The sequence below is a fragment of the Callorhinchus milii genome, unplaced genomic scaffold (assembly GCF_018977255.1).
Source record: "Callorhinchus milii isolate IMCB2004 unplaced genomic scaffold, IMCB_Cmil_1.0 Scaffold6, whole genome shotgun sequence".
In the NCBI taxonomy this organism is placed as follows: domain Eukaryota; kingdom Metazoa; phylum Chordata; class Chondrichthyes; order Chimaeriformes; family Callorhinchidae; genus Callorhinchus; species Callorhinchus milii.
Window position 1 is genome coordinate 23,527,676 of NW_024704747.1, and position 13,700 is coordinate 23,541,375.

At 37.4% G+C, this 13,700-nt stretch overlaps 1 protein-coding gene across 1 annotated transcript in view; it reads right to left on the bottom strand.

Moving 5' to 3' along the window:
* Positions 1-250: 250 nt before the first annotated feature.
* Positions 251-13,700, bottom strand: part of LOC103176588 — a 55,121-nt gene continuing 41,671 nt past the window's right edge. Inside the window, exon 6 of the mRNA XM_007890220.2 lies at positions 251-450. Within this exon, the coding sequence (XP_007888411.2) occupies positions 251-450 (200 nt within the window). The remainder of the gene's footprint in view (positions 451-13,700) is intronic.

Genomic DNA, 13,700 nt, shown 5'->3' on the forward strand with positions numbered 1-13,700 from the left:
GTATTGTAATGTCAGTGGCATCAAGGACACTTGTGAGCTAAGCCACAGGTGCAATCTGACGCCTTTATGAATCAAAGCCCAGGACAGAAAGACATTATGGTCATTTATTGTATCTTACAAGGCGTATCTGTGCGTGTGTGTGTGTGTGTACGCAAGTGTGAATATATTAAAGAAGGACAATAATTACCAGATAAACTGCTTTTGAAACAGTTTTAATCATTGTGCAGTTATTAAAATTAACATCAGCAAGTTAAGAGGAAAAAGTCTGATATCTTATCCAGACAGCTGAGGAATTGATCTCATCAGATTTTATAGCACATTTGTGACCTCTGTAATAATAACAACATGTACTTTGGCAGGTCCTCACCAGACCTAAATGTGGCATAGCTTGATGTGCAAATGTCAATGGCACTGTTCCCAGTTCTGATTGTTCAGAGATCCTGGATGGCCCTTGAAAAGATTGGACGCATAAACAAGAGCAGGGCTTTCAACACTGACAAAAATCTTAAATAAGCAAGTGACTGAAATCTCACTTCGTTCTGCTCAGCAAAAAATACGGAAAAAAAAAATTTTGAAGCGTGGGATACATGCTTTGCTCAGCAAAAGGAAATGTCTCTTCAGCAAGGCAAAGAGATTGTTTTTTTTAATGCAGCTTTATCTAAACAAAGTACTGAAACAAACCAATATGCACTCATGAAATGAGAAGAAATGCAACACAAATGTGTTTGGGTTAGTTTGAGTTCAGGCTCAGCTGAATGTTTAATTCCTGTTGGAAAACAATCTTAAATTTTGTTAGAGCAACACATTGCATTTATTTTAAAATGGAAATAAATGAAATCAGAGAAGTAGCAAGATAAATAGTTCCAGTCACACCCACAAAACACACTACACTTTTACAGTATATTGTGTGAAGTGCTTTGAGATGTCTCAAAGACGTGATAAGGCTCTATATCAAATGTAAGGATTATTATTATTATTTGTGCATTATCAATCCAACAGATGAGAGAAACGGGTTTTATCATATTATACCTTATCGTACAATTTGAGGCTGTGATGACTTAGTTTCAATGCTTCAGAAAAGATTAACCATGTTTACAATGTGAAGGACTAATGTGTTTAAACAATAGGCAGAGGTACTGCAGCAGTAACATTCGGTTTGCGTGCCGGAAACCACTCTCTACTCATCTGTCAGCTGAGGTGTTGAGTTATTTCTTGAACAGCAAAGGTGGGGTAGCAAATAGGACACACTCCACCTCAGTGAGAAACAGCCTTCATTTCCTCTCTCACAAGTTTCCCTTCTATTGGCTGATCGCAGAACAGTAAGTGGTCCATGCCATCTGCCAAAGAAGGTTGTGTAGAGACAAGCAGAAGAATGGAGCAATGTTGATTTAATTAACAGCAATCTCAACTCACTACAGAGCTGTTAGGTTTACGCTGGACTTAAGTGCAGTGTCTTTTAAAATCCAATATCCCGTCAATAATGAGGATAGAATAAACATAAGTAATGTTTAGTTGTATCTTTACAATTCACCCTGCGATATTCAATAATGCAATTGAGATTTTAGGGAGTGTACTTGTCACACTTCCAATTTCTTTAAGCAGCTGCATCCCAGGATTACAGAGAACCGGCTTCCTTAAAAACTGTGCCAGTATCAGTCTCTGCTACATGTGAACGCGTTGTGCTGTATTCCACTTGATCATTCGTTCAGCAAATATTGTGCCATCAGAAACGAAGATCGAAAATGTTTAACAAAAAATATTTCAAAGCAAACGGTATGATTAATGTGGCTTGTTTTATCCTACTTGGTATAATATCCCAAAATACAATCTTATTATAGCTGAGTCTTCCTTTATGCATTAGTCGGGAATTAATCAGGTGAGGACAGAATTTGAGCTTCACGCACCTTGTTTGTTTTCTTTTCCTCACACACCACAAACATAACCAAGATCATGATAGTTCAATAGCTGAATAGCTCAATAGAAAATCGACATTCTGTCTAATAAATAGGAAACACAGACGGTATGGTAATCTCATGAAGGGCACTGGCTAATAATGATATCTATTTAAATCAAACAATGCTAATCTTTGCTTGGTTTTAAAGCACATGCATTTCTATTCACACTTATTACATATATATTGATGAAATTGATTGCCTTGGACACCACAGTATTACAGAAATCTCAGAGGATCACATACACAGGTTATGCATGATTGTTTCTGAATGAAGATTAACAGCACAGATGTTTTTATATGTACTCTGATTCTGTTGTGGGAATGAATTTTAGGGATTACAGAACCTTAGTAACTTTTGCTCTGTAAAATAAACTAAATACACAAATGTACATATTTAGATACAATATTTCTATTGGTCTTGCTTTGAAACACAGTGACCCAATCATTTCCGTGTATTGTGTAAGGCCAAATAAGGGGTAACATCATTCAGATATGTAGCTACACTTGAATGTTTTGATGTTCTTTTGCTCAAACATTACACAACAATTATTTTCTTCTTCATTTTTCTTATCTTATTTAGCTTTCTTATCTTTCCTATTTCCTTTTGATTCTCACCCTTGAATAAAATGCTAAGCAGGAGATCTATTCCTATCTTTCTCCAATGCTTTCAAGGACATGTGTGAGATTAACCCAAGATGGCAAGCTTTCTGATGTATTCTATGTGAAAATTCTTAGCTTCCACTCAATGGGCCTCCCGCGATAGGATGGCTAAGATCCGAATCTTACTCTAAAATCTCAACTGACTCATATACACAGCATGCACCCTGTCACATCAATCACCGTGGGTTCCATTTCCCCAGGGCAGATGGAACAGTGAGCACCATAAAACTAAGTATTCACTCTTTTCATTATTCACTTCTGTAAGTGTTACACAAAAGATTATGTTCGTAATATTAATGTGAACTTTTAGTTTAGACTCACTTGAAAGCAACTTTTGAAAGTCTCTCTTTTCTATACAAATGTTAACCCTGAAAGCGAAAGCCTTAACGGGTAGGGTGGTCCAAGCAGCGGAAAAGGCAAGCTATGTGTTTTTAGTTGGTTAGGCTCCAGCAGTGCCCCAATGCACACTCTGGGGTCCCCAAGCCCTGGTTCTTGTCGAACTGCGCATAATACTTTGTGGAATTAGGTAAGCAGGATGTGTCCCTCCAGGGAGAGAGTGTGCATACTGTTCCAACAATCTATCTCTGGAAATCTCAGCTTGGTTTGGATTTTCTTAAGCATGGTAATGAGTTTCCACAGGTGTCAGACACCTGGCTGACCAAAGGAAAGCCAATGTTGGACCCTGATGTTGGCTGGTATGTCTCTTATGTTCTTATTGGAATCCTTGAGCTTGGGAAGAGGAAAAAATAGTAATAATAATAAGTCATAAACACGATAGTTTCTAAATTCTCAATATATTCCCAATATATATTTGTATTGCCATTTCAGGTGATTTCATTCATACAACGTCAACTTTAAAGTTATTCATATGGCTATACGAAGATATCATTTATTTGGATATTATTAAAAACGTTATAGTGGTAATTTGTGTTCTACTTTTATAGTGATGTGATCTTAACATTGATCTGAATAGGCAAACAGTATCCCAGTTTAGCATATCTTCTGAAAATTATACCTCTCCAACAATGAGACGATGAGCTGAAGTCCTGATGTGGAGCTTGAAAAATGCTACTACCTACGACAAGCTAACACCTTAAGCAACATTATAAACTTTATTCAGTGATACTGCATTATAAGATTCTCAGATTCCCTTCCTTATGTTTCGGATTAATTTGTTATGATTGACACTGCTATGTAAGTTAAATTTTTCTTCAAATCCTATATCTGTACAGCAGTAATTACAGGAAGGGCATAGAGTGTCGAGGGATCACTGTATTGTTGGATATACTGTCCTTTGGATGTTAAAGATCCCATGGCACAATTTGTCAACATTGGCCAGTTAAAAGTAACTGTTTGTGGGGCATTGCTGTGCGCAAATCAGCTGCTGGTTTTGTCTACAAAATACAGCCACTACACTTTACAGTAAATCCTGTGAAGTACTCTCGATGTAAAAGGCATATATATCAATTGCAAAGATTATTATTAGAAATCAGAACTGCTTGTAGCATAGGCTATAGGAGGGGGGATACATTCAGTTGAACCAAGTTCCTCGAAGCAATAAGAAAGAAATGAAATAGGCTTTTACAATTGTATTGATTGATCTTTGAGTGTGAAGAAAAAACACAGATTGTTGAATCATGGCGAAAAGTACCAAATGAAACATCTTATCAAAAGATTTACAAGTCATTACAAGTAATTGAGGATTTGAAAGTAAGAAGGGGCTGGGTACTCAGCAGTGAAATTAATGGTCAAAGCTGCAGTAATACGCTTAGACTTTTAGATGAAATGGATGTTCCTGGCATTTAAAGCGATTTGGATCATGAGATGCAACTGACACAGCTCATTGGTCATTAATGTAGCACATATCTAGGAATCTGGAGGGAATACAGCGAGATTAGCAGAGATGAGCCAGAAGATTTGTCTGCCTGCAAGGATATAGATTTTCATCTCAAAAGCAATGATGCTTATTGATTTGGAAATAAATAATCACAATGATATGACCAGGAAAAAGCTGCCCTTAGAGAATATAAACAATGTCTCAAATGTTTCCTATAAGCCTTTATTCCCCTCTCGAACAGCAAAAGTCATTGCACTATCAATTCTGTGAACTCCTACGTTACTCTAAGCAGGTAGGTTTTCGGCAAGTATAATGAACCAGCAATACGAGCGCTGAGTCCAAGTTTTCACCACATAGCAAGGATTCTACCTAACATAGATCATAACCTTTATTCTGTTACACTATCCAAAATTCCCAAATTGTCACAGAAAGATGAACCCAAATTTTACCATAATATTTCTGATATGAAATATTGTGATAGTGAAAGGCACAACAGGCTGTGTGAAGTGTTCAGAAGTTTGGCCTATTTGACATAAAGGTTTTATAATGGGCCATGCGGTTCCGTGAAGTGCTTTGAGGCATTGGGACAACTTGGTAAGGCGCTACATCAAATGTAAGGATTATTATTTTTTATAATAACGTATCTGAAAGTGCATTTTTTAATTTAGGGAAGGGAAAACAGTAATTCCTCAAGGAACTGCTTCAGAATCAATACTATTCATTTGCCTCATACATGTTCTCCCTAAGGTGTGGCCATGCTCCAATGTAGTTTTGTCTGAGGAAGCCATTCTGCTCGGACAAGACAACAAAATATTAATGGAGGAAACAATACAAGCTTAACATTTCCCACTTGAAACATGAATAATATTAAACCCATTTAAGTCTCTTCATTACAAACTCTTCACAACAAGCTTAAACAGACTCCGCCACTGTGAAGTGCTTTGGGCCACTAATCCGTGTGAAGAGTGCTGTATAAGTGCAAGTTGGTTTTTGGTAGGACTCTGCAAATAATAGCAATGAGAATCATCCAACAAGGCACTCCTTCCAAATATTACTCTATATTCTTGGAATTATTCTTAAGGGACTTCAGTGATGAAATGTGTATTAATCGAAGAAACTGACTGCAACAACAACAACAGATTACACTTGTATAGCACCCATCACATTGGAAAGATGTCCCAAAGTGCTCGGAATACCTAAGCTGGACATCTAGCATTTGTATCAATTGAGTCCATATTCTTTTGATTATTACAAGTACAGAAAGACAAACACAAGGTAAATTACCAAAGAAAGCCTGTTTACTCGCTGTCAGCTCAGAGGCTGCAGTTTACCTGCAAATTATAGGACAAACATTGCTCACAGAGAGATTGCCTCGTGCTTTTCAATGAACATGTCAGGATTAATAACTGTCAGATGACAGTGTAAGAGAATGGTTTTGACCTGGTCATGAATCACGCGGATAGAAGTATACAGGAGGAGGACTATAAGTCATGACACAAATGTGTTGCAAAAACAACAATTAACCCTTCTTAAAAATATTCTCAGGACTTTTGCGACCTGGAGTAAAATTTAATTAAGGATTATATATCTTAGACATTTAAACGGATGTGAAGATTCTGCGCTAAATTAGCTGATCCCAGGGTCACTAACTCAGGATTCCAGGTTAGACTGGGTCGAAATCAACCATGTGGGCCGAGGCAAATGTGATGCATCTCCTATCAAAATCCTGCCAACATTCACTTTCCCATCTTACACATGAAAATTAGCAGCAATGTATGGGATGTACACCTGTAAATTAATTGTGTATTACGGTCAAACATTGATTATACTGCACTCCCTTTTTGTTAACAATTGCTTTGCTAAGCCTCGAATGGCAATCGATATGAATAAGTGTGAATTAATGATATGATTTGCACCAGTTAATGTACAGAATGCATTATGCATTTACATAATACTCAAAAGCATAAAACACCGGCTTTGATTTATCAAAGATCTGAATCAACAGGGCTCTCCTCAATAAATTAAAGCAGCCACAGGGAGTGTGACTTTGTAGATATAGAGGAGAGTTAGCGGTTGAACTCAGCAAGCATCATCTGGGATATCCTCACATAGTAATAATGTTTCCACTGGTTTGGAGTTTATTATTGCTCTGGAATAATGTGGCTAATTCCACCTTCCCCCTTATCCCATCTTATCTCATAAAATGGATAATGGATCTGATATTATTGTTGCTTTGGCCCCATCTCAATTAGCTGCAGAAAGGGAAAGCAATATCTGTTAAATTACTAGTGTGCTTTTATAATAGGATCAAGTGCACTGTAATTCTGGGGATCTCTCTCAGCTTAATGCTTAATTAGACTGACTCAAAGAAAAAGATAGTGGAATTTATGTTCGGTGGTTACCAGAGCAGGACTGGAGCTGACTTTCATAGCGCTGCAGAAATGTTGTAAGATAAGAATTGCCTTTCATTTTCCTTCATTTAATTGACTATAAACAATATCCTCCGCCTAAAGGCATCTGACTAAAGCATCCGACAGCAGAAGGCCAACTACGCTGCTCATCATCCAAATGGTGCAGAGATCACAGTTGATAATTAACTGCTGGAACAGATTTCCAGGGAGGGTGGTAGAGACAAGACATGGGCTCAAAAAGAAGTGCAATGGGAGGACAGTAGGGAAGGATAAGACGAAATGGGATGGGCCAAAGGGCCTTCTTCATCTCAACCTGCAGTGTAAACTTATGAGTTCTTGGCTTCCAATCTTACTTTGTTGCTGAGAATGCAAAAGCTAAGATTTTGATTAATTTGCACTCTCCACATGCTGTTCTTTCTAAATTAGTTTGAATTCAGCATCCAGCAGCCAGTAAAAAAAACAATGGCATAGCTGATTAATTTGTATTATTGAGTCACTAAATTATACATTAAAAACAAAGCTGTTGACATCCAGTGTTCCAGTTTATGTCGGAGAAGATCAGACCTATGGTGTTAGCATGACAAAATATTTAAAATGGTAATCATTCTATGCCTATATTTGTGAAATGGAGTGACTGTGCATTTGTAGGGAAATGTGATAGCACAATTAGGCACAGCAATGTCCCATAAGCAAACCCAAAGTGAATGACCATTTTTTTTTATTTGGGGTATTTTTGGATAGGAGTATATGCAGAGATGGGTGTTTTACTCTATGAGGATTTTCATAGCAGGTTTGGCTTTTGCTGCCTGGCTGGCGCTGTAGCCTGAAAGGCAGATCGATTATAGGACAAGTACCCGATGTGGTTATATTAATTAAACCAAAACAGGAACTGCACTCCAAATGGAGGCTCAGACAAAATGAAGACTGATGATTTCAGTGGAAAATAACAGAAATCGTAACTGAAGATGTGTAGGAGGACATATGTACAGGGGACTGAAGGCAATCGAGTATTGAAGTAAAATAAAAAGGGTATAATTATAATGTTAACTGGAGCAGAATGACGCATCCAATTCAATGCGGCATGAAATCAAAATAGAAAAATAAAATCATGTTTTATTGATTGGCGCAAAAAAACATTAAATCCTTGTGATGAGTTTGAATCTTCTATAATGAATTTTCTGTGCATGATCCCAACTGATGGATGTAATCTCTTCTGCCTCCCATTATATGCCTATGTCAAGAAGCTTCTTTTTATTAAGAATTGTGGATCGGTTATCAGATCAAATAGCTTTTATGGACCATAAATTATATGCGTCAGAGGAAAAAAATCTAAAATATTCTTCCAGTTTTACTGTCAATGGAACATAGACACTATAGGCTATCTGGCCTGTTGGGTCTATTCTGCCATTTTGTTCATTATGGCAGACCATTTATTAACATAGTCTATCTCTCTTAAACAACCCAAATAAATCAGAATCTACGGCTTTCCGAGATAGTGCATTCCACATTTTCACAACCTACACAGTCACTAAGAATAATACTAATCTTGCATTTGATGTAGCGCCTTACCACATATTCGAGACATCTCAAAGCACTCCACAGAATATTCTGTAAAGTGAATTGATTCCACATTTTGTAGGCCGCAGCCAATTGCGCACAGCAATGTCCCACACACAGTCGTGGATTGAATAACCAATTTATTATTTTTTTAAGGAATTATTATCCCTCGAAATGTGATCTGCCAATCGACTAACAACCGAGTTCCTACTTACTACTAGGTAAACAGAGGCATGTGGAGTAAGGAAACTTACCCAATGTTTCGCCCTGCTGGGTATTAAACCCAGGTCTTGAGTGCTTTAACCACTGAGCTACAGGACTCCACTACCCTTAACAGTATATCCTGTGAGGTGCTGAGCAATGCCTCAGCAACGTGATAAGGCGCTCTATCAAATTGCAATAATTATTATTAACCAAATATTAAGACCATGTCTCCTCGTTTTGGATTCCTCTACCAGAGTAGTTTTTAAGGCAATTTAAAAAAAAACATTCTGGATACTAATGGATCTTAATATAGAAGTTTTCTCTCATCTCTGGTTTACTGTCACATTTTGTGTGCCCATTTTAAAAATACTTATATAAAAGTACACTGGCAGCTTTCTGTGGAAAAGCCAGCAGATTGAAACTAAGTGTATTCAGGCATATTTATGATGGTACAGATCAAAAGCTTCTTGGATCATTCTATTTTTAAATTAGTTTGGAGTTTCTTTGATATCTACTACTCATTTGGTAATTTAGGAGCCCAAATATCTGTAAATAACGTGAAGTACAGTGTTAGGATGGTATCAGGGATGAGGCGTTACAGTTCTGTGAAGACTAGAAAAGTTGGGACTGTTTTCACTGAATTAGAGAAGGTTACGGGGAAAATCTGTGTTTTTCAACACTATGAATAACAAATAGACAGTATGATTACTTTAATGAGGTAAGTGATAGCAATTTCCATCAATTGAAAAGTCAGTAACAATGAGGCTTCAGTAGAAAATAGAACAAAAGGAAAGGAGGTATGCCTCATCACAAATGATGGATATGGGAATTTAGGAAGTTGGTTTGGAGCAGAAAGCTCCAGTTGAGGGAGCAAACATCAGCAGACAGTTTGGATGATTGGCCCATTTCCGTGCTGTAAATATTCTGTGATTCATTTTTGATAACTTTCTGATAAACTCTTGACAAACTAGGCACATGAGAGAAATGTCAACTTAGAAACATGAACTGGAAAAAAGTTCTTCATGTTTGCTTCGGGTCAAACAAACTCCAGGTTTCTCATCACCTACAAAGGTTCTTGCTAAGAGCAAGCTAGTTATACAGTTTTTGGAAGAAAGACAAACCAAGGAATCCACTGCAGACATTATTATGTTAAAGCAATGAATAATAATAATAATAATCCTTGAATTTGACATAGAGCTTTTCACGTCTTCTAGACGTCTCAAAGCACTTCACAGCATACACTGTAAAGCGAATTGACTACATTCTTGTGGGCAAAATTCGGTAGCCAATTGCGCACAGCAGTGTCCCACAAACAGTCGTGGATTGAAGTGACCAATTTATTATTGTTTTTTTTCTTGAGGGATTATTATCAGGCGTGTGGAGTAAGGAAACTTGCCCAAGGTTTCGCCCTGCCGGGAATTGAACACATATCTTTCGCTTGTGAGGCGACTGCTCTAACCACTGAGCTACAGAACTCCCCCTCCATGAATGGTGAAACCAGTTATAAATCATGCCTCATGAAAGAATTGACCATAAATTATTACTATTTTACAATGCAATCTGCTAGTCTGTACAATAGTAGCCATCTTCTGAAAGACAAAGGCAAGCAGAAAGTATACATACTTGCAATAAAACACAGGTTTATTTTTCCCCTGGATTTAAAACCATCTGTTGAAATATGGACACAGATTTTAGATGCCTAACAATCGTCCAATCATAGTAAATTAACCGGGGAGACAGGAGAGGAAAAATAATATTAAAAAAGACTGGAGTATTTAGTATTCAGAAGGCAACAGTATATGTTGTCAGAACTAGGCATCCTCATTTTGCAAACAAGACATTGCTTGTATTATTAAATTGATAATTTCTAGTAATTTCTCTTCTGATAGGAACTATTTAATTTCACTTGTTTAGTACCTGATTAATAGCCTTGGTTGGTGCAGATCAGATTGAACTGAGTATCAAAAACTAATGTTGACTGATTTATCTCCCACTCATTTTCCCTTGCACTTCTGTACACAGGCTGGTTTATTGTGAATACTATAATTCCTTTCGTAGATAAAATAATTCTCCTTTCACAGTTTGCAAAACAGCACAGACATTTCAGTAAATTTCTGAGAAAGGATCTTTAAGAATAAATCCCCAAATCTAATTTTAATACCCTGAACTGTTTAATAACATCTAGTTTCATTACCATACCTTGAACAGAAATTGGCATAAAAGATGGATATCTGAGGCAGTGGATGGAATACTGATTAAGTTTTGCGTGACACTACCCCGCATGAAGGGCGCTATATATATGCAAGTTATTGTTGATGCGCTATGCTATGATATGGAAATGATTGCCGAGTTTCCCTTCATGGGGAGTTTATAGTCTCAGCCCACCAAGACAAGCTACTCTACAGGTACAGAATAAACTCTGGAGGATTCTTCAACTGATGGTATTGTGGTCAAATCTAAAGTTGCTTTGTTGAGACAAGATAATAGTTTCACTTGCACATCATCTTAGTTGAAAAGGCACACGACAGACAGTGGCATAAGATGAAAAAAGTGCCATTAATCTGCAGAAAAATGTCTGCAATCAAACCATTTGCATGTTCTACAGTGCTGTGTGCAGTCTTCAAATATCCGGCTCAATTGAAAGTTTTTCTAGGACGAGTAGATATTTTCCCCTTGGCAGCGGCAATCTTTGAGTCAGTAACAGATTTAATTTGCCTTGATCTTAGCCCGTACATGTTGCAGTATCGACTTAATTGAGAAATAGCAGATAGTCTCAAAGAAAATAAACTCAAAGGGTAAGACTGTGCAGTTTGGACGTACTATGCACAGTTTCTGTGTAAGTTGCTTCAGTCAACCCCTTGGGTCCTGATATGTTACAGAATTGAGTAAAAGGAAGCTGCTGGAAGGTATGAAGATTGAAAAACTTTTGAAACATTCCTTTAGTAACTGAAGACAATACATTAAGTACTGCCCAAAATTGGATTACCTTTTTACATAGATATAGAATCACTTGGGCTCAGTGATTTATTTATTTCTATGACTTGAAAGGCCAACTATCAAAACTGTCCAAGACCTTAAAGGCAGAGTTTCTTTGGGTACTCTTGTATAGTATTCGCTCAGGACTTTAGACTCTACACGAAGATGACACAATTGCCAAACCCAATTCTATAGGAATTATAGTCAAATATTGCCAGCAAAGCAGGAAACATTTCTGCTAATTGAGTCTATGCCGGTTAGGTCCTCTATTGCAGCTGTCCACTTCAATCCTAATTCCTTGTTCTTTCCGCACTATTTTTGTTCTTCCTTAAATACTCATCTCATTTAAAAAAAACATTATGAGCTTCAACATTTGTTGCAAAGCCTTCCATATTTTAACAAACCTTTGACAGAGAAGTAATCATTCACTATTTATCCTCCCAAAACCTTTCAGAATGATTACATCTCCAATTAAATGTTTCTGTTCCCTCTCCTTTTTTCCCTTCTCTGTTCTCTCCAATCATTCATTTCCCCTTTCCAAAATAGAGGAGAAGGAGAGCATCCCAGCCTTGCCTTTTGCACCCCAGGTTCCTACTGACAGCCAAGCAAAGCCTGTTGTCTAATTATCACTTTACTCTAGTCAGATGCTTTACCTCCTACTGCCATCCCTACTCTGTTTGCAAATTTGCCAAGTGAGGCTATTAACCCGTAAAGTAGCTCTAACTTTGAAAATGAACACATTTTCAAATTGAAACCACCTTTAAGAACTGCAACAAAAAAAACAGCTTCCAACTTAAGGCTGAATTTAAGAATTTGCATTGATTATGGCAATCCCAATTTTTAATATAAAATGATCTTACAGACTAGATTGAATTTCGGGCCTTTTTTCAGATGAACAGTGAAGCAGGGATCAGGATACATCTACTCTGTTAACTTATTCCCAATTGATCTTACCCAAGGCTGAAGAGAGCTCAACGCACGCACAGTTAATGCTACTTTTACATAACATTGCCACCACCAACATCACTCATACAGTAATAAGTAAATAATCCGTACATTTATCACCTTTCATGTCAGAAGGACATCTTAAAATGCTTCACTTTTATACTGTAAAACACAATGTATTTTGTAGGTGAGCAGAGCAGCCAATTTAAACATATTAATGTTTCACAAACAGCCATGAAGTAATAACTAGTTATATTTTGGGGGATTGTTGGCCAGGACACCGGGAGAAATTCTCTTTTCTTTTCAAATATTGCAATAGGATCTTAAATGTCCAGCTGAACAGATAGACATTACCTTGGTTTAAAGTCTCATCCAAAGGACTTCATTCATATGTTTCACATTGAATGATCCTGGTGTTTTACTTCGGGCATGAACAGATCCTGTGCTCCTTCACACGTATGATAATGTTGCATGTTCTGGTGCTCAGCTACTAACAGTGGAGGGATCAGAAGAGAAATCCACTTTAGGATGACTCCAGCTCTGAGCTACAACAAAAAGAATAATGCACTCTACTTCAGAAAACTGAGCACTAAAAGCCACTTGGATATACTTCAGGAATCAAAATAACATGTGGCTAATGGGAAGCCCTGCAGAACAGAAGTTCAGCCAACCATCCCTGCTTCTATTACACTCAGTTCCATCACAGAGCCTGAATTTTTTTTTAACGCAGAGTAACAACACTCACCTCTGCTTCTCACAGTATAAATAAATAACTTAAATAAATAGAATAAATGCTGAATTTGTACATTTGTAAATGACACAAAATGACAGATATTTGCAAGGACAAATATCTGTCAGTCTCTAAAATGGAAGAATTCAGCAGTTGGATTATTTAAGTGCTCCGAGACACCATCCAGTGTGAAGGGCGCTATATAAATGCAAGTTGTTGATAGAGTAGGGACACAGTGGCTGAAAGCTCGCTCACCAATGTCGGGGTGGAGCAGGTGGAAAGCAAGAAGCATGAAGCAGGAAACCTGAGGCAGTGGTGTCATTGTCGTACTCTTATATTGCAAATGAAATGAGCTTCATGATTCTTAATATTTTAGCATTCATGCCCTCTTCTGACCATGCAGTTAGCTGGAAGCGTGTACTGAAG